The sequence below is a fragment of the Chinchilla lanigera genome, unplaced genomic scaffold (genome assembly GCF_000276665.1).
Source record: "Chinchilla lanigera isolate Chin_1 unplaced genomic scaffold, ChiLan1.0 scaffold00031, whole genome shotgun sequence".
Lineage (NCBI taxonomy): Eukaryota > Metazoa > Chordata > Mammalia > Rodentia > Chinchillidae > Chinchilla > Chinchilla lanigera.
The window spans coordinates 3,488,677-3,511,665 of record NW_004955432.1 but is presented as its reverse complement, the minus strand read 5'-3'; the positions used below and the strand labels follow the sequence as shown (position 1 = coordinate 3,511,665).

Sequence of the window (22,989 nt, the reverse complement as noted above, 5' to 3'; positions counted from 1 at the left end):
AGAGATAATATCTAGTGAAGAGGATGTTTAATTGGTGGAATTACTGAATTTATTAGTCTTCTTGGTAAATGAAATTCATGTCCACTGAAGAGAGTAAGAAGATGGGAACCAGGCTTTTCTGGTAGTGGGGGGAGGCTTTTTTTTTTAGAGGGGGGGAACCAGGCTTTTAGAATTTATAATAGCAATAGCAGGAATTCCTCAAGTTCAGAAAAAGATAAATCAAAGGACTGTTAAGTAGAAATGGGGATACAGCAAAAGTTACACAGTAGTTATTATGTGATTTGAACACTAATACTGCATTAATAAGTATTTTCTAACCATTGGTTCAGGAATTACACTACAATAAAGAAGATATACAAACTGCTGGAGCCAGTGAGCATAATGGTAATCTTTTTCATTAAAGGGCTAACAAGTGAATAGTCTAGTGTTATGTAGAGTTTCTGTCACATATTATCTTTTCTTTTTTTGTAAATTTTTAAATTTAATTTTTTTTTTTTTTTTTTTTTGGTACTGGGAATCAAACTCAGGACCTTGCACTTGCCAGGCACATGCTTGTGCCGCTGAGCTATATCCCCAGCTATCTTTTCTTTCTTAAAAATAGTATTTTAAAAATGTAAAGACCAATATAAATACGATTCTTTGCTTATGGGGTTTAGAAAAAATAAATACCATAATCAGGATAAAATTCTAACTTAGAAAAAAGTTGTAAAACCTAAATGCAATCCACTTCTCTAATCATGTCATCCCACACTCACTCAACTCTATAATCACTCACAGAATTTTTCTGTTTCCTGAATACTCAGCCTAAAGCTTTTCATAACTCAGGATCTCTGTTTCTGCAGTGGTCTTAGGTTAGTCTTTTTCTGTTTCTCAGTTTAGTCATCAAAGTCTATCCTAGATAGGTTTTTTTTGGTAGTGCTGGGGACCACTCAGTACTCTACACAAGCACTCTGACAGAGATACATCCCAAGCCCTCAAATGTCATTTCTTAATACATTCATTACAATTTACCCAGAGATCAGTATCATTTTTTCTAGTTTATTGTTCATACCTCCCTTAGATGTCTTTGTCCTGTTGAGTATTATGATAATGCTTTACAGGTCGATTCTCTTTGTATCCCCCATGACTCTAAGTGTCCAAGAGAGCACAGGTTTTATCCCTCTTGGCATTCCCTCTCCTCCATACCAATGCCCAGTGATACATAAAAACATTAACATTCATCACGAGTGCACTAACATAAGTATCTCTGTAGGATAATGACTAATATCCTAAAACTTTTACTTTATACAATCATAACTGCTTACTTTTTAAATCATTTCAATTTAACATCACTGTAATTTTAAGACATTTTTCTATTTTACATGCCTTGTGTTCATGAGCTGTACAGTTATCTGTTCCATTATATTCTGTAAGCTGTTCTCTTCTTTTTTCTTGAATAAGAATTTTATGAACATCATCTTCAAGTCTATTGAAGAACCCGCCATCGTGTGATAAAGTCTGAGAAGAACTCAATTCCTGTCAAAACAAATTATGATTATCACTCAACATAAAAATGTATGAATTTATCAAATCTAGTCAGCCACTAAAAGGACAAAGGATAAAAGAAATACAATAGCTAAGAGGCAACCATTCAATCTGTCTCTGTCTCTAAAAGATAAACAGCAGAGACATATATAAGTGTTCTTTTCTTCTTCACATGTTCTAGCATGGGTTACTGCTTGATTTTTAAACTTCTGCCATTCATACAATATATAGTTCACACACTTAAGGTGTACAAACTAATGGTTTTTGTATATATTGTTATACAATTACTACTAAAATCAGTTTAGTATTTTTATCACTCCAAAAGGAAACCCTACACTCGCCAGCAATCACTTTCCATTTCCTCCAACATCTCCGCCAGTCCCAGGCAACACTAACCTACTTCCCGTTTCTGTAAGTTTGCCTCTTCTGAACATTTTATACACAAGTACTTCATTCTTCTTTACTGCTATGTAATATCCCATTCTATTTTTTTCATTTCTCCATTACTGGTTGATGGGCATTTTTGTTGTTTCTACTTTTTCGTTATCATGAATAATGCTGCTATCAACAGTCATGCATAAGATTTTATGTGGGCATATTTTCAGTTCCGATGGGTATATATTTAAGACCAGAATTTCTGCGTTATATAGTAACTCTTTATTTTTTTTTGGAGATATTGTCAAGTAGCTTTCCAAAACTTCTGACCTTTTTACAATCCCATCAGCAACACAAGAGCATTCCAATTTCTCCATGTTCTCATTGACATTAGTTTTCATGTCTTTTTATTATAGCCATCTTCCTAGGTGTGAAATGATACCTCTTGTGGTGTTAAGTGGCACTTCTCTGATGGCCAACAGAGTTAAGCATCCTTTCATGTATTTTATCTGTATATTTTCAGAAAAATATCTACATAAATTCTATTTTTAAGATAGTGGGGACTGTGCCTGGGGCCTCACACATGCTAGGCAAGTGCTTCAAAAGTGAGCTACATCCAGTCCTTTTTAATTTTTTAAAATTAAGTTTACTAGTACATTTTGATATATATAATCATTCATTATAGAGAATTTATATCTATACGTGATATATTTTGTTTATATTTTTCCCACTCCCCTCTCAATTCCTCTTCCAACTCTTTTTTTCCTTTCTTCCTCTCCCTATTTACAAAGCTTTGTTTCCATTTTATCTTATCTTTTAATATTTTATTTCTTCTCCCTTCCTTCCTCTCCCCCTTCCCCCACCCTACTTGTTCTTCCCTTTTGCCCTTTTTTGTTTTGAGAAAGGGTGTCACTAAGTTACCCAGGCTGGTCCTGCATGTGCGTTTCTCCTGTCTCACCTTCCTGATTGGCTGAGATTACCAGCATGTATCACCAGCTAGCCTTTGCCTATTTTTTTAATTGGGTTACATGTATTTTTACTTTTGTGTTATAAGACTCCTTTATGTATTCTAAGTAACCATACATGACCTGAAAACATTTCTCCTACTGTGTAGGAGAAATATTTGCAAAATTCTTATTTGCAAAATTCTCATCTGCAAAAATCTCATGTTGTTGTTTCTTGTACATCATTAAAGTTTTAAATTTGGATTTAGTCCAATTAATCCAAGAAACCACTGCCTAACTCAAGGTCACAAAAAATCCACTCATACATTTTCTTCTAAGTTTCACAGTATTAGTTCTTTTATTTAATATAACTCTCAACCTAATACACACATACAGTATGGTGCTAGAGACTCATGGTCCCATACATGCTATGCAAGCTCTCTCTACCACTGAGCTAAAGGCGGCCTCCCCAGCTCCTCTGAGACAAGGGTTTCCCTGACTGGTCTCTAACTCTCTGGGCTCAAGCAATCCTCCCACCTCAGCCTCCTTTGAGTAGTTGAGACTACAGGAACATGACACCATGCTTGGCTTTAGCACTTGTTTGGAATCTGCTTAGAGTTGATATTATTTCTATATGGTATGGAGGAGTCCAACTACATTCTTTGCATGTAGACATTCAGTATTATTTGTTAAGAAAACTTATTTTTCTCCATGGAATTCTCTTGGTATCCTTGTCCAAAATCAACTGAATATAAATATCACCGTTTGTTTCTGGACTCAATTCTATCAAACATATGTCGTTCTTCTGCCAGCACCACACTGTCTTGATTACTATAGCTTTGTATTGTTCAATCTTTCACATTCCATTTAAAAGTAATTTCTACATAAATTCTACACACAATGAAATATTTTAAAGAAGTAAGATTTTTTAATCATATAAAACTAGACATTTTATACATTCTCCAATAAAAGCAGAATTTCTCATCCAATTTACAATTTTGAATACAGAGATTGTAGAAAATGTTCCTCTCACTTTCACTGTGTTCCACATTCTTAGGCTATAATACAATTTTACCTATTTCATTTTTTTTTTAATCAGTCTTGCTTTGTAGTTCAGGCTGGCCTCAAACTTGCAGCAATCCTCCTGCCTCAGCCTCTGTGCTGGGATTACAAGTGTGCACTACCATGCCTGGCTGCCATTTCAACTGTATTTTTGAAAAACACAACAGTTCCATGACTGCTTATCCTTTCCCCTTTGTATTATCCTAGTATAGTATGTGAAAGAAAAATTTACTTGTGTGTCAGTGTTTAATATTCAGACATTTAAAATGGTTGTGTGGTACTTGTTTTGCAAAGTACTTAAACGTTATTTCAATCTCATCAAACATTATTTGACTCTCATAAATACTAAGAAAGCCAGGCGTGGTGGCGCATGCCTGTAATCCTAGCACTTGGGAGGCTGAGGCAGGAGGATTGTTTCGAGTTCAAGACCAGCCTGGGATACAAAGTGAGTTCAAGGCCAACCTGAACTGCATAGTGAGACCCTGTCTCAAAGAAAGACGAAAATAAATAAATTAATTAATAAATACTAAGAGAATCTGACAAACAAATATTATTTCTTCACCAAGAGTGCCCATGAGTCACTGCCAAATGCGTATCTGTAAGTCTACTGATTCAGAAAACATTCCAGTATATTCTGGTAAGATTTCATTTTAAAGCACTGAATACAAAATGCTTAAAAGACTGCTGAACTTCTATGAGAGGACTAGCATGTTGTCAGCAACTAATCAGCCTCCGAATTTCACGTCATTGTAATTCCACCGGGCATGGTGGCACATGCCTGTAATCCCAGCACTCTGGGAGTCTCAAGAAGGAGGATCACAAGTTCAAGCCTAGCCTGGTCAACTTAGTAAGACTCTGTCTCAATTTTTTAAAAATTTAGGGGAGTAGGAGCTGGGAATGTAGCTCAGTGCAAAGCCCCAGGGTTCAACTCCCAGTACTGCCACAAAAACAAAACAAGCAAGCAGTTCTCCAGGTATCCCTATTTTTTGATAGCAGCTCCCATTATCAGTTTGCGTATCTCAAAATGCACTCTATTTCTTAAGTACTGTAAGGGTGTGTGTGTGTGTGTGTGTGTGTATGTGTGTGTTAGTTACTAAAGATTAAACCTAGGGATGTGTGTGTATGTGTGTTAGTTACTAAAGATTAAACCTAGGGATGTTCTATCATGTCCAGCCCATTTTATTTTGAAACAGTCTCCCTAGGTTGTCCAGGCTGGACTTGAACTTGTTATCTTCCTGCCTCAGCTTCCTCAGTAGCTGGGATTACAGACATGTGCTACCATGCCCAGCTTCTTGAGTATTTATGAATAAGACACAAAATACCTTTTTAGCCTAAAGATGAAAATATTCAACTATACCTTGCTAAACTATGGGGGTCAAGTAAAAATAACACACCTATAACTCACCCCACACCTCAGAAAAAAGAAAAATTTGGTGATTTAACATTTTTTTTTAGTAAGTCTAGCCCATTTGATTTCGATTCAAATTCCAATTCTATAATGTATAGAATATGACAGTGCAGTACGTGTAACACAGACACAGATCAATGGAACAGAAATGAGAATCTAGCACATAAACCTTCACATTTATGGTCAATGTACTTTTAAAAAGGGGTTGAGGTATTTCACTGAAGAAATAAGAGTGCTTCCAATAGATGGTTCTGGAAGAATTGGATATGCATATCCAATGCAATGCATGGATGAAGAAAGAGTCCAAAAAGTAAATTTGGACTCTTCATACCATATTCAAAAAGTAACTCAAAGAATGGATCACAGACTTTACATAAAGAAATAAAACTAGCCAGGTGTGGTGGCACACATCTGTAATCCCAGTATAAGCAGGAGGACGCCAAGTTTGAGCCCAGCCTGGGCAACTTAGTGACTTATAGAGACCATGTCTCAAAATGGGAAAAAAAAAGGTTAAAAAGAGTTCAGGGGGCCGGGGATATAGCTCAGTGGCACAAGTGCCTGCCTGGCAAGCACAAGGTCCTGAGTTCAATTCCCAGTATCCCCCCCAAATAAATAAATAAAATAAAGAGTTTAGGATATAGCTCAATCTGAAGGTCTGGGTTTAGCCCTTAGAAGTAAAAAAGCAAAAAACAAAACCCCAAATTAAATAAAACTAAAACTGTAATACCTCTAGAATAATCAAGGTCTTCAGTAAGGCAATGAGTTATAAAATGAATATGGAAAGTACAAGCCACTAAAAAACTGATAAACTGGATAATAAAAATTTTAAACTTTTGTGCTTTAATAGGCATTAAGAAAATACAAAGGCAAAGCACAACCTGAAAGAAAATTGGAAATCACACAATTGGTAGAGGACTTGTATCCCAATATATGAAGAAATCTCAGTCAGTAAGAAGATAATAGAGTTAAAATGGGAAAAAGATATAAAAAGACATTTCATCAAAGATGTAAGAATGTGTGATTAGTACATGAAAAGATGGTCATTGGGAAAATGCAAATTAAAACTACAATAAGGTATACTGTGCCTCCACTAGGATGGCTACAATAAAAATGTAAGATAATTATCAAATGTTGACAAGGATGTGCAGAAACTGGTGGGAAAAATAAATGGTGTTAATGATAGGGAGGATAAACGGCACAGCTACATTGAAAACAACTTCGCAGACTCTTAATTTAAAAGCTCAAGTTTACCACACAAGAAAGCAACTTCATCCCAAGGTATCCACTTGAGAGAAATGAAAACATATAGCCACACAAAGACCTATCAAAAGCTTATTAACAGTAAGTCCATCAACCAGAGAACAAACATTTGTATAATGAAACTATTTATTTTATTATTTGAATAAACTACTGATACATGCTACAACATGGATAAACCTCAGAAATGCTATCACAAATGAAAGAAGTCAACATAAGAGACTATACATTGTATGAGTCCATTTATAACAGGTTACTAGAAAAGGCAAATCTGTAAAGATTAGAGAACAGATCACTTATTGCCAGGTGTGGAATGAAGGTGGGAGTAGGTACTCACAACAAGTAAGATATGGAGGAACTTTAAGGGATTATGAAAATGTTCTTGGAAAATGACTGTGGTAATAGCTGTATAACTCTAATATAAACGAGGCTGGAGGTGCAGCTCGATGGTAGAGTAATTGCCTAGTGTGTGAGACCCTGGGTTTGATCCCCAGTACCTGTAATCCCAGCACTCTCCCAGTGCTGAGGCAGGAGAATCACTTCAAGTTCGAGGCCATCGTGGGCTACACAGTGAGTTTATGGCCAGTCTGAATTGCACAGGGAGACCCTGTCTCAAAAAAATATATTCCTTAATATCATACTACACATAGTTTGCATTTAAAATATCTTTAATGGTAACAAAATGTCTTTTATTACTCATCTAATTAGGGTCTGCACATTCCATCTGTTCATCTCTTAAATCTCCGTTAATCTAGATCACCTCCTCTTCTCATACACCACCTCTTCTTCTCAGCAGTGGTTTATTCTTGAGGGGACTAAGTCACTTGTACTACAAAGTAGCTATCTTCTATATTAGCCTGAACGCTTCCTTTACAAGAACTTGTAATTCCAACACCAGAAACCTCCTGTAACATGGAAGTTAGATCTTAAGGCCTGATCACTGATCACTGATGTGTGCCGGCATATAACCCCCTTCCTACGTACTTTTATAATGTTCATAGTAGAGGCACATAGCAGGTTTTGTTTGCTAGTACAAACAGCAGCTTTCCACTAAAAAGAATTCTGAGGCTATATCCTTGCTTGGCAAGAAAAAAATGCCACTATAAATTACATGTGCCATTTGTAAAGGTGGAATACATGGTTGAGTATTAAACAGTTGTTTTGTTGTTTGTTTTGCCAGTACTGGGGATTAAATCCAGGACCTTGCACATGCTAGGCAAGTGCTCTGCCACTGAATCACACCATTATCACCTTGTTAAAATTTTATTTTGAGACAGATTCTTGGTAAGGTGCCCACCTAGCCTTGAATTTATAATCCTTCTTGCCCCAGCTTTCTGAATAGTTGGGGTTACAGTTGTGTGCCAGGAAGCCAGGTTCAGAAGGGTAATTATTGTGTTTGTTTTATTTTGTGAATTAAAAGTTTCTGTTTTTCTCACCAGATTACAAATTCTATGAGTAGCCCATGTGTAACATAGTACTAATTACATAGTAAGAGCTTATAAATAATTATTTCATGCCAAGTTTAAGACAAGTCTATCAGGGACTACTCCAGGGGAGAGAAGAAAGTAGAAATAAACAGTTTTTACCAAGTTAATCTGTAACTCTCAGCAGTTGAAGTGAAAATCATAGAGTTCTTTGTTAAGAACTCACCAATACAAAAGAGCAGGGGCCAAAAAAGAGCTATGAACTTCTAAACATGCTGCATAAATTATGCAGCATCATTCACCAAAAATCCATGCATATATGGACTATTTTGAGCTATTTTTCCTCACTGGTCAGTTTATTCCTGTGCCAATTCTATGCTATGTTAATTATTTTAACTTCATAATACCCTACATATAAAAAAGCAAGGGACAACTGTCATGTAAGTTGTATTAGGAAAAAATAAAATTGCATTTCTATCTTTGACTACACAATAAAATCAATTCCACAACATACAAGGCAAACTTTACAGTGGGTGTGGTGACATACATCTGTAATTCTAGCACTCAGGAGGCTAATTAAGCAGGATTGCTATGAGTTCCAGATTGCTCTGAACTACACAGTGTGACTCTGTCTAAAAAACAAACAAACAGGGGGCTGGGGATTTAGCTCAGCGGCAAAGCGCCTGCCTGGCAAGCGCAAGGTCGTGAGTTCGGTTCCCGGTAACGGAGAAAAACCAAAAAATAAATAAATAAATAAAAATAAAAAACAAACAAACAAACAAACTGAAAAACAAAAACAAAAAGGCAGGTTACGTAATTTTAGAACCGGAATTATATGTAAAATAAACGGGTAAACAATAGAAATACTAACTATACTATAATAACTTCATAGCGAAGTTTAGTAAGTTGGATGTCATTCAAAATGATAATTTATTTTCCACAAAGTACTAAAAAGATGAAATAAAACCCAACAATATGCATTATACAAAAAATAATTTAATCCATAAAGAAATACACAGATTTTAAATCAAAGGCTAGAAAACAATATTCCATGCAATGGAAACCCAAAAACAAGCAGAAGTTGCCACCCTAATTTTAGACAAAGTAGATTTTAAGTCAAAACTGATCAGAAGAGATGAAGAAAGACTATTTGTCAAGAAACAACTCAATAGAGATAATGATAATAAATAGATATGCACCGAATACTGGCGTGCCCAACTTCACGAAACAAACATTAATGAACACAAAAACTCAGACAAACACAATAGAACTATAATGGGGAACCTCAGTACTCCACTGTCACAAATTGATCAACTAGACAAAATCTAAGTTGAAATAAAGCTTCAAACAAATGGACTTAGTAGATATCTACAGAATGTTCCCCTCAACAACAGAGTACACACTCTTCTCAGCAACACATCAGGCTTTCTCCAAACAGACTGTATATTATTAGCTCTAAAGCAAGTGTAGGCAAATGCAAAAGAACTGAAATTATCCTATGCATACTATCAGATAGCACAGTGCATGAAAATTAGAAATCAATGGTCAAAGAAACCACAGGAATTATGTAAATGTGGAAGTTTACATAATCACATAAATGTGGAAGTTAAACAATATACTCTTGAATAATAAATGGGATACAGAAGAAATCAAGGAAAAAACTAAGACAGTTCCCACAATCAAAAGATAATCCAGTATAACACACCAAAACCCATAAAATACGATGAAAGCAGTCCTAAGGGGAAGTTTATAGCTGTTAAGTCCCACTCTCTTTCAGCTATAAACTTCTCCTTAGGACTGCTTTCATCGTATTTTATGGGTTTTGGTGTGTTATACTGGATTATCAGAAAGAGAGTAAGCCCAAATAAACAACCTAATGATGCACTTCAAAGACCTAGAAAAATAAGAACAGCAGGGCATGGTGGTGCATGCCTGTAATCCCAGCACGTGGAAAGCTGAGGCAGGCGGATTGCTGCATGTTTGAGGCCAGCCTGGGCTACAAAAGTGAGATCAAGGCCAGCCTGAACTGCATAGCGAAACCCTGTCTCCAAAAGACGAAAAGAAACGAAAGGAAAAGAAAAGTAAGAACAATCCAAATCCAAACCTAGTGTTAGGAAGGAAAGTATAAAGAACATAGCAAAAATTAATGAAATTAAGATTAAAAGACAATACAATGAATTGAAGATCTGGTTCTTTGGAAGAACACACAAAATAGACAAATCCCTAGCCAATCTTATAAAAGAAAAGGAATGAAAAGATCAAAATCAGTACAATTAGAAATGCAAAAGTAAAATTACAACAGACTGCTGAAAACCAGATTATTAATAAGTACTTTAAGGACTTGTACTCTAATAAAATAGAAAATTCAGAAAAAAAGGATTCCTACATAAATATGAACCATCAAAGTTGAAACATGAAGACTAAAACCCTGAATAATCCAGTATGAGGCAATGAGATTGAAGAAATAATTTTAAAACTACCAAATAAGGAAAGCCCAGGTCCCCATGCAATCCCTGCCAAATTCTACAAGAACTGAAGGGAAGATTTAATGCCAATATTCTTCGAATTCTTTAATGAAATCAAAAGGAAAAAGAGTACTCCCAAAGTCATTCTTGGAAGGTAGTATTACCCTGATTCCAAAACCAGAAAAGGACACAATCAAAAAGTACAGGTCAATTTCTTTAATAAACACAGATGTAAAAATCCTTAACAAGATAATGGTTAACAGAATGCAACAAATCGTCAAAAAGGTCATATATAGTGACCACATAGACTTCGCCTCAGGAATGCTGGGATGGTTCAACATATGCAAATCAGTACATGTTATACATCACATAAGAGAAGCAAGAAGAAAAATCACCTGTCATCTCAATAGATGCAAAAAAGCCTCTGACAAACTCTAACATTCATTCATGATAAAAAACTCTAACATTCATTCATGATAAAATTTGCATGAAGAAAATAGGTACAGAAGGATCTTATCTCAAACGAATAAAAGCCACTTGTGGCAAACCAATAGCCAACATCATATTAAATGGGGAAAAGCTAAAAGCTTTTCTTCTACAATAAGGAACAAGACAAGGATATCTGCTATCATACTGCTATTCAATATAGTTCTTGAAACATTAGCCAGAGAAATCAGGTGAAAGAATGATATAAAGGGATATGTATATGTCCTACTTACTTGTTGCTGGGACAAAATACCTGACACCCGTAAGTTAAGGTAAGAAAGGTTTATTTCAGCTTATAATTTGTAAAGGTTTCAGTCCACAGTCAGCTGGCTCCAAGACAGGCAGGGCAGCATGGAAGAGAGGAATGTTGGAAGGGAAACAGTCCATGGCATGGCAGATAGGAGACAGCAGCAGCAAAGCAAGCCGCCCTTTCCTTTTTATCCCATCCAGGCTATAAGCCTTTGGAGTGTTACCACCCACACCCAGCGTGGGCCTTTGCATTAAAAACACCCAGAACTATGGTAAACCAGTAAGTGGACAAATTCAGTACCACACACTCTTCATCCCAGTAACACATACCCTAGAGATCCAAAAAACCCCACCACCTATGAATGCATGAAGCTTTGTGGGTACAACTAGATATAAGCCGTAACATTCTGCCCCAGACCCCAAAAGACTCATGTACATTATTTTATGCAAAATGCATTTAGTTCCTTTTTAAGAGTTGCCAAAGTCCTAATAGTTTCAGCATTGCTGAAAAGTCCAAGTCCAAAGTCTCCTGTGAGATTTAGGGCAAACTGTTTGCTGTGAGGCCCTGTAAAAATGGAAAGAAAGTTAAACACTTCCAATGGCACAAGATAAACATTCCCATTCCAAAGATGAAGTAGAAAGGAAATGGATGAAACAAGTCCAAAACCAAGCAAGATAAACATTGAATCTCACAGTTCCATGTCCAGCATCCTGTGCAATCTGTGACGAGATGTGAACTTCAAGGGCCTGGGTGGCTCTTGCCCTACCAGCACTGCTGGTGGTTGTAGGTCTCACGGCTTCTTTCTTGGGCAGCTTTGCTTACTCCTTGCAGCTTTCCTCAGACAATCCATGTCCCTGGCTTCTGCAACCTTCTGGGGTCTCCACTGCACCTTCTGCTTCACACACAACTTTTAACACCCTACCCTCTTAGGAGCACACTCCCAGGCTTTCTTCTGAAATCTGGGTGGGAGCCTTCCTGCTACAACTCTTGCATTCCCCATACATTTAAAACCAGCACCAGGTGGATGATGCCAAGGCCTGCTGCCAGCTGTAATAGTAGCCAGGCTTGTAGGGGTCGATGGCTTGTAGGCCATCTTTTCTATTGTGCAGTTTCAAAATACTTGGTGATATAACGCCAATTATTTTAGCAACCAAGTTCTCTGTTCCATGCTGTAGTCTGTAACTTTTCTGGAGATTACTTTCTGGCCAAACTCAAAACTTTAAAATCATTCCCTGAGGCTGTTTGTTCTGGATTCTCAACACAGAACTGGCTAAAAGCCCCCAACAGTAGCCACACCACTGCCTCAACATCAGATTGCTTTGAAATTCCTTCCAACAAATTAATTAGTCCACTGCACTTAAAGTCTCAAACAAATCTCTGCACAGAAGCAAAATGCAGACAAATTTTCAGCCACAGTGTAATACATATGATCTCAAGTCCAATTGCAATGGAGCCCTTCTCAGTTGAAACTTCCTGAGCCTGGTCTCTTCCAAGTACACTGCAGTCAACATTCTGGTCTTCTAATCTTTGAACAGAATCTCCTATCAAGCTTGGCTCACAGCACTCTAGGGCTGCTTCTTCAGCCAGCATCTCCAAACCGTTTCAAACACCACCCACGGGCTGGGGATATGCCTCAGTGGCACAAGCACCTGCCTGGCAAAGGTAAGGTCCTGAGTTCCATTCCCAGTACCAAAAAAAAAAAAAAAAAACCCCAAAACCAAATACCACCCACAATTCCAAAAGCTTCTGAACCATGTGGCCAGGTAGTATCACAGTGATGACCCCACTTTTCCAGTACCAAAATCTGTCTTAGTTACTTTTCATTGCTGTGACAAAATATTCACCATCCACAAGTTAGAGGAGGAAAGGTTTATTTCATCTCATAGTTTGTAGAGGTTTCAGTCCATAGTCAGTTGGGCATGGGCCATGACAGAAAAAAAAAACAGTCCACAGCAGGGTAAACAGGAGGCAGTATTAATGAAACAAGACTCCCTTTTCGTTTTGTCTCATTCAGGCTACAAGCCTTTTGGGTGGTGCCATTCAAACCTGGGGTGGGCTTTTCCATATCCACATCCAGAACTATACTAAACCAATCAATGAACTAATTTAGTACCATATACCCTTACTCAGTATCACATACCCTACATCCAGTCAGCTCTGAAAGTCCCACTTATTAAGTGCATGAGGCTTTGGGGAGAGAACTAGATATAAGCAATAACAGGATAGGAAAAGAAGAAATCAAATTATCATTATTTGCAGATGACTTGATCCTCTACATAGAAGACCCCCAAAATTCCACCAAAAGACTCCTAGAATAGCCAAATTTAGTATTATAGCAGGTTATAAAGTGAACACATAGAAATTAATAGTGCTCCTGAACACCAATAATAAACTCACCAAGAAAGAAATCAGGGAAATGATACCTTTCACAATAGCATCAAGAAAATGTAACTACCTAGTAGGAATTAACCTAGCCAAGGAAATGAAAGGTGTCTATAATGAAAACTACTGTACTCTGAAAAAGGGAAAGAAAAGAATTGTTCCCAGATAGGCAGAACCAATATACTCAAAATGCCCGTATTTCTAAAATTATTAGGGCCAGGGACAAAGCTCAATGGCACAGCACTTGCCTTGCAAGTGTGAGGTCCTGAGTTCGATTCCCGGCACCAAAAAAAATTAAATAAATAAAAAATAAAATTGTTATACAGATTTAATGCAATCCTAATCAAAATACCAACAGCATTTCTCACAGAACTAGAGAAAACAGTCCTGAAATTCATATGGAACCTAAAGAGACCCAGACTAGCAAAAGCAATCCTGGGCAAGAGGAGCAAGGTAAGAGGAATCATAATTCCAGACTTCAAGTTACCCTATATCAAAGCTACAGTAATAAAAACAGCATGGTATTGGCAAAAAACAAAAACAAAAAACAGACATGTGGATCAATGGAACAGAAAATACAAAAACAACTCCAAGTACCTTCAGCTACCTCTTTGACAAAGGGACCCAAAACTTCCACTGGAGTAAAAGATAGTTTCTTTAATAAAGGGTGCTGGGAAAACTGGCTATGCATATGCAGAAGATTGAATCTAGACCTGTATCTGTCACTACATACTAAACTAACATCAAAATGAATAAAAGATCTAAATATTAAAACAAAAACACAATATGCTATAAGATAAAATAGGCAAAACTCCTGGAGACATGAGAATAGAACCCCATTCCACAACAGATAACACCAAAAATCAACAAGTGGGACCATAACTAATTCAAAAGCTTCTGCGGAGCAAAGGAGCAACAGTGTGAAGAGAAAACCTACAGAATGGGAAAAAAATTCTACTAGCTATTCCTCAAGACAGATGAGTAATATATAGAATATGTAAAGAACTCAAAAAAATTAGACTCCCCATAATAAAAGACCAAATCAAAAAATGGGGTACTTAAATAAGTGGATACTTCTCAGAAAAAGAAATACAAATAGCCAATAAATACATAAAAGATTTTCAACAACTCTAGCAATTAGAGAAATGCAAATTAAAACAATACTGAGATTCCACCTCACTCCATGTTATTATGGCTTATTATTTAGATATCACCCTCAATGCCTCATGCCCTCGTAAGTGGCACTTTTCAGAGGTGGCTAGATCTAGGGCATGTATGTAAAAACTATATATAAAGTGTGTGTGACAACTAAATTAGTCCACTGACTTGTTTAGCATAGTTCTGGGTGTGGATAACGGGAAGGCGCACCTTGAGTGTAGGTGGCACCAACCAATAGGTTTACAGTCTTAATGGAATATAAAGGGGCAGAAAAAAAGCAGCCTCGGTGCTGCTTCCTGTCCCTTGCCTGCTCTGCCTTGCCATTCTGCCTTGGAGCCAGCCAACTACAGACTAAAAACTCTATTGTGAACTAAAATAAACCTTTCTTCTTTAACTTGTGGGTGTTGGGTATTTTGTCCCAGCAACAATAAAGTAACTAAGACCCTCCAGAAAGAACAGCTATCACTAAGAATCAGGTAACAACTAATGCTGGCAAGGCTGCCAGGTAGGAGTGTGTGGGGGGGCTTCACATTTACATTCCTTGGGAATGTAAACTAGTACAACTATGGAAATTCCATTCAACCCAGCTATTCTCCTAGGAATCTTCCCAAAAGAGTTAGACATCATGTTACAGTGATACATGCATACTCATTTTTATAAGCAATTGAACAAAAAATACTGGAATCTTGAAAATGGCCAATATATCTATCAACACATGAATGGATAAAGAAAATGTGGAATTTATACAAGATGGAGTAGTACTCTGCCATAAAGAAGGATGCATTTTAGTCATTTGTAGGAAAATGAACGCACTTTGAGACCGTAATTTTAAATGAAATAAATCAGACACATGAACTTGAATGTCACATGGTTTCTCTTATATGAGAATATATAAGAGCAAAATAAAAGATAATGGGAAAAAAGAGATGGAGGGACAGAAAAATGTAGGTGGGAGAGAAAGAAGAAAAAATTAAGATGTGTTATATACATGTACCAACTTCACAATGAATATAGTCATTATGTACTGAAAATATGTACTAATAAAAAAACTAAGAAAATAAAAATAAAAAAATAAATTTAAATCTAAAAATTAGGGCTGGGGATGTAGTTCAGTGGGCTGGGAATGTAGCTCAGTGGTACAGTGCTTGCTTCACATGCACAAGACCCTGAGTTCAATCCCCAGTACCACACACACACAAAAAATTAATGACTAGTTTGTAAGTATCTTTAGAAGAATTCTAGCATCAACCTTAACAATAGCTTTGCATTTATATGTGTAATTAAAGACCAAATTTATTACTATAGTAAGAATTATGTAGATATGGTTTTCTTAAGATTTCATTTCCTAACCTGGCAAACAAATGTCTGAAACTAAAAATATGGTTAGAGGGGCTGGGGATTTAGCTCAGTGGCACAGTGCCTGCCTGGCAAGCACGAGGTCATGAGTTCAATTCCCAGTACAGGAAAAAAACAAAAAAAACCCCAAACAAACAAACAAAAAATAATAATAATAAAAATATGGTTAGAAACCACATTCAGAATATTCTCAAGCAAAATCAAGGAACATCTGACTATGAAAAAATTAATCAATAAAATACTGAAACTCTGAAGTCATTTCTTAAAGATTCTGTAACATCTTATTAGAAACTTTATCAGTGGTACTGGACATTTTACATAAGTATCATCTCTCAATTTTAAGAGTTTATGGAGGAAGCAGCAGAACCTTAAAAAAAAAAAAAAGGACACATAAGACCAGGCATGCATGTAAGCTATATTATCTTCTAATGATGAAAAGTAGGAGAGATATATGTTACTCTTACCCACAGGTATAGTTATGGAATCACAGCTTGCCTCACAATTTTCGTAATTACAAAAATACTTGAGCCAGGTTTCTCAAGGTGTTTTCAATAAGGTGTTTTCAATAAAAGACCGACTTGGGGATTAAATCATTTTCCCCTTTAAGCTTGGCACACACATATAAAACTTCTGGCTCACAAACAGAATAATGAAGTCAAATCATATGATATTTCATACAAATAAATATTTTTATTACAATATATTTTATATCTTTAAAAGCCAGAAATATTAAGGGTTAAATCAAGATAGAGATATGGGTTATTTTAATGGCTATGTGTCAAGAAATATGCTAAACATTAAAGTATCATTCTCAAAATCATTAGTTTTTTTCTAGAATGCAAGATGGTTACAATAAAACTTACCTCAGTCTTCTTACTAATGTGATCTGTAAATGAAGAAAAAGTGAGACTTCATTGAAGGGAATTACATACAAAAATGTTTAAGCATGTAAAAATACCAAAATATCTAAAAAATTATACTAGGAGTTAAAGAAGTATTTAAAGATTTCCTAGAAAAGTTGATTTACTTTTCTAAGTTTAAGATGTTAAAATGCAGTATGGTATTAACAATTTGCTCAGCGTGGGCACCAGTGAGTGGTCCCTATACTTCCTCGCAGTGACATCTGTATCAAGGGGTGCTACCCAGTATAAGCACACAGGTTCCATATGATATAGATATTTGGTTTCAGACAAATAAGGAAACCAGTATGTGCAAAATGAAATCAAGAGTACTCTGCAAAAACTTCAGATTACTGCCCCTGTTCAATGAAATAAAAATTGTAACTAACAGCCGGGCGTGGTGGCTCACGCCTGTAAATCCCAGCACTCGGGAGGCTGAGGTAGGAGGATCATTGCGAGTTCAAGGCCAGCCTGGGCTACAAAGTATGCTCCAGGTCAGCCTAAACTGCACAGCGATACCCTGTCTCAAAAAGACAAAAAAAAAAAAAGTACCTAATTTATAGCCTTTAAAATTATTAGCTATTTATTTTAAAAATAGTTAATAGTGATTTGATAGTACTATGAAAAATCCTAGAAGTTGATGTTTATTTATAGGATACAAAAGTGAACTCATACATACATACATTTACATTAACTAAAGCACTGACTTAGCAACACAGCATTTCTAGAAAAGAATTATAAGAGAATAAACAAAGGAAGACATAAAGGAATCTACACAGGTGCAAGTTTGAATCTCAACTACAAATAGGATTGAATCTTAACTACAAGTAGGAAACATATTTTAAACTGCAGTGATCAAGATATCATCCACTGTAACACTTAACAATACTTTTGTGTACAGGAGAAATTTTCCATTCTCAAAGAATGAAAATAACTACATAGAATAGCTTTCTAAAGACTAAGCATAATACTTTGGTTTCTCCTCAGATCATATAAATCTTTCGCCTTTTAAAGACTAAGCATATGAAAAAGATGGTCAGTCTTGTTTTCTAATACATTTGTTGATCAGAATAGTATATATAAATACAATAAATGCTAAATTAAAAATTTCCCAACAAAATGCCAAATTCTGACAGGCTGCCGTTATTCCTCTGTTATGTTCTATTTAATAAATGATGTGACGCCAAAGTCTGAGGAAGAATCAAATCTATAGTAATTATGATTTGTGAAAACTAAGTACCTTCCCTTTTACATCATTACTGACATTTTTCACAATGCAGCTAATAAATTTACATACTACATGAAGAAATCAAACATGGAAAAGCGTGAATTTTAAAGATGCATTCTTTTCACTGTTCTAATGTTTAGTGAGATATGTGTGTGTTACAGTTTCGAACTAAGCCATCTCCCGGAAGTCTTAGTGTTTGGAAGGTGATCGTGGTATTAAATACACTGATGAGCATGAATACAGCTGAATGTGCAGTTAGGAGGTAGGGTCTGGTCAGAGGAAGAAGCTCATTGCAGGTGTGACCTGAAAGAGTCCCTAGCTCCTCTCCCCTCTCTCTGCTTCCTGGCCACCAATGTATGAGCAGCCTTCCTCTGATGTGGCCTTTCACCATGTTGTTTCTGGCTTGGAACAAACGTCCCATGGACTATTGACTTTCCAACTTTCTTTTCGTTTTGAGACAGGGTCTCCCTATGCAGTTCAGGCTGGCCTTGAGCTCACTCTGTAGCCCAGGCTGGTCTCAAATTCACAAAGATCCTCCTGCCTCAGCCTCCCGAGTGCTGGGATTACAGGCCTGCGCCACCACACCTGGTTCAAACTCTTAAGTGAAAATAAACCTCTCTTCTCCTTTAACTTGTGTACTGTATATGGGATATTTTGTTCCAGCAATGAGAAAGCTAATACAGAGAGACAGAGAGAAAGAGAGAGAGCACACATGCGCATGCACGCTGGGGAGCGGGTACTAGAGACTGGACCCGGGGGCACGGTCTCACTAAGTTGCCCAGCTTAGCCTCAAACTTGTGATTCCCCTGAAACTTGTATTTTCTGGTAAAAATACTCAGCCGGATGAGCACCTGGGATTATAGGCATGTACCACTGATCGTGCCTCATGACATACAATTTACTATGAAACCTTTCTTACTTAACCTAGAGTTATTTCACCATACATGTGTGTTCTTTCATTCCAAGTCAAAGCAATTTACTCAGAGGCAGATTAGACAGAGAACTTTATCCTCAAAAGAATGCAACACAATCCTCTAAATTTATTCCTAATTTCATAGAAAGGCTTTCTTCTAAAAACAGCAATTTTTCATTTTTATTTTTTGCAACTATCAATATATTTATATTTGGGGAACAATGCCAAAAGTATTTAGGCTTATTTGTTATGAATCAAATAAATCTCTTTTTCAATAAACGAATAACTGCTCAGCAAGTATTCTTAGTGGTATATACATAGCACTGCTCAATACAATTTTCTGTGATGATGGTGATTTTCTAAGGCTGGGCTAATACGGAAGCTACTAGTTACATGTGGCCACTGAGGACTTGAAATGTAGCAAATTAACGAAGCAACTGTATTTTAAAACTGATTTATAGTTAAACTGCCACACACGAATGATGGTGCGATACTGTACAGCACAGGTTAAGGGTTTTTACCATTTTCCATACTAAAAATAATGTGCTTTGGGGCCTGCCTTCAAAAGTTTAATTGATGGTGAATTCTTTCTGTTTTCTCTGCCTCATTATGAATACAAATGATATTATAAACATTTCTCTGGTAGTAATTCTCACTCTTAAATTTGTATGTTAGTTTTGTATAACCTGAAAAAGTTAATAATGATGGAAATCTGAAGATACTACTCTTGGCTTAGTGTAAACCAAATCAATACACATATGTATGGGCAATATATTTAAGAGCACTCACAAACTACAAATGTCAGTTTTTATTTTTGGTATTAGAAAAAGTTCTTACTAAGTTTTATAGGGTCTTAACATCTGACTTAAAATTTTTCAGCTGCAAGTTTATTTCCAAATAGATTGTTACGGTTTGAACATTTGTCCCTTCCAACACTGAAGTTGAAATTTAACTGTCATTGGAATAGTATCAAGATAGTTGATGGGGGGCTGGGGTATAGTTCAGTGGCACAGTGCCTGCCTGGCAAGCATGAGGTCCTAAGTTCGATTCGTGGTTCAAACCAAAAAAAAAAAAAAAAAAGAAAGAAAGAAAGAAAGGTGATGGGTGCCATAATAAAAAAGTGAGAAGTGAGTTTGACCTCTATAGAGGTCAACCTGAACTGCACAGTGCAACCCTGTCTCAAAAATGACAAAAAAAAAAACAATAATAATAATAATAATCACACACACACACACAAAACACCATTCACGTACCAAGTTAGCACTTGTATTTAACTTTCTGGTTGTTTTTTACAGAAGCTCATAGCTCTTCTCCGTGTGACAATGCAGAAGAAGAGCCTCATCAAATGACACCCTGACATGAATTTCTCTGCCTTCAGAACTGTGAGCCAATAAGCTTGTTTGCTATAAATTATCCAATCTCAGGTATTGTTTTAGCAGTAGAAAATGGACTAAGATCAAAGCTTACATATTATATTCTAAACAATATAACACTACAAAGCAATTTTTGAATGTATTTTTAAAGTAAGAAAGATACTTAATGACTTAAGTATTTTAAATGGTCTTCTAGCACAATAGATATTGCATATATATTACCTTCAGATTGGAAATCTTTTAGTGATACTGTGAGAGGTTTGTCTCTTCCTTGATGATTCTTTCTTTTATCTTTTTTATGTATAACCTTTGACTGAGTTGAAGCATTTTCAGTGTTTTCATATTCCTGAAAAGAATTACCAAAAATAATTAAGTTTCATTTAAGAATTATACAACCAACTCACCAATAGTTAATACATTTTTAAAGTTGCACTTATAGACTAAATCTCAAATATCCCCTAAAAGTCTAATGTATTCAGAGAGTGACTTTGGAAAGTGACTGGATAATGGGGTGACTTTACTCATCAGTAGATCAACGCATTCATTTTTTTGTGGCTGAATGTACCATTAGGAGATAGTCTATTCTTGTCCCTGGCTCCTCCCTTTTCTCTGCTTCCTGGGTGCAAGAAGACAAACAGTTTTCCTATTCTGTATTCTTCCAGTCTTAGAACCAATGAACCATGGGCTGAAATGCTCTGAAACCATAAGTCAAATAAACCTCTCTTCTTTTAAGTTGTGGACATCATGTATTTTGTCCCAGCAACAGGAGAGTGACTAATACAGAAAAATGGTACCAGGAGTGGTGCTGACACTGAAACTGTACCTGACCATGTAGTTGAGAAGCCTTTGGAATTGCTTTGCAAGAAGAATTTGGAAAGGTTTGGAGATGCAAGCTAGGAGTCCTAAAATGCTGTAAGCAGAACAAGAAGAGAGATTCTGGTCAAAGCTCAGAAGACTAGAATGCTGATAGGAATGTGAATAGTAAAGGCCAGGCTCACGAGGTTTTAGTTGGGAATAATTCTACTGGAAAATGGACTAGGGGCCACGCATGCTTCATTCAGGAAAAGAATTTGTCTACTTTTTGTCCTGTTCTAAGACTTATAAGGCTGAATTTATTTTTGTTTACACTTTTTTTTTGAGACAAGGTCTATGTAGTTCAGAGTGGCCTTGAACTTACCCTGTAGCTCAGGATGGCTTTGAACTTGTAGTGATCGTCCTGCCTCAGCCTCCTGAGTGCTGGGATGACAAGCACGTGCCACCATGCCTGGCCTTTAAGACTGAATTTAAAGGTGGCAGACTAAATGAACTGGCAGAAGAAATTTCAAGGCAGCCCAACATTCCAGTTGTGGCATACGTATAGCTGGCTGCTTTAAGCCAGACCTACAGTGAGAAACCAGAAGCAAACAGCAGACTGAACGATCTTAAAAGTTTGCAGTTTTGCTGGAAAAGAAGCACCTGCAAAGTTGGGGAAAAGGACAGCATCACTGCTGAGAAAATTAGCACTAAAAAGAAGCCAAGTACTCTGCATGAGGACAACAGGAACGATGCCCTGAGAGGATCTCGGCACATGGCCAGACCCCAAGCTCGGTGGTGTAAAAACAGAACCCCTCTGAAAGACTTGGCTTTGAGAAGAGTACACCACGACTCCCTGCTCATTCAGGGCCACCTAGGAAGTGTTTCCCCAAGTTCAGCAGTGCCTCTTCCAAGAGGGCCAGAATACTGTTAGAGCCAGTAGCAGACCCTGGGATCATTCATGTGGTGCTGGTTTTCAGACATGTATAATCTGGAAGTTATGAAGTCCTAGAGGCTTCCACCCAGATTTCAAAGGCAGGCCTATTCGTGATGCTACAAGAATGCAGCTGAAGACCCTAAGAGTTTAGTCAAGGCCCCAGGAAGTTGCAGGTGCCAGGAATGTGGATCACCTGCTGAGGAAAGCTGCAGGCAGTAAGCAGAGCCAGCCTAAGAGAAAAGCCATGTGGGCTGCAACTAGCAACGCCATAGGGGTGGGGCCTCCCAAACCCTTCAGAGCTCACATCTCCTTTCAACCTGCCCCAGGTGCTGGAATGAACTACAGAATTTAATGTTTGCCCTGCTGTGTTTCAGTCTTGGCTCTGGCCCAAGTCTTTTACCTCTCCCTATTCTTCCCTTTTGGAATGGGAGTTTCTGCCCTGTACCCCCATATATTGGAAGTATAGCAGTACTTCAGTTCATAGACTTAATTTGCTATGCAATTTGGGAAAAGATGGCCATGTTTGTTTGTGTTGGAAAGATGGCTGTGGTCATGTTTGTCACCTACTGCAGAGTTTGCAAACAAAAACAAAATTTTGCCAAATGCTTCTGTTTGTGAATTATATTGTTTGCAAACAAAACCTTCTTTGAACCCATGCCTGTAATCCCAGCACTTGGGAGGCCGAGGCAGGAGGCCTGCTATGAGTTCAAGGTGAGCCTGGGTTACGAAGTGTGTTTAAGGCCAACCTGAACTGCA

General features: G+C 37.0%; 1 protein-coding gene across 2 annotated transcripts in view; it reads right to left on the bottom strand.

Moving 5' to 3' along the window:
• The window catches only part of Gkap1 (G kinase anchoring protein 1), a 73,790-nt gene that overhangs the window by 21,224 nt on the left and 29,577 nt on the right, over positions 1–22,989 (bottom strand). For both annotated transcript variants that reach the window (XM_013515998.1, XM_005387958.2), the window contains 3 exons: positions 20,727–20,850; positions 16,955–16,977; positions 1,366–1,515 (listed from right to left, as the gene is read on the bottom strand). In XM_013515998.1, coding sequence (XP_013371452.1) covers positions 1,366–1,515; positions 16,955–16,977; positions 20,727–20,850 — 297 coding nt within the window. The remainder of the gene's footprint in view (positions 1–1,365; positions 1,516–16,954; positions 16,978–20,726; positions 20,851–22,989) is intronic.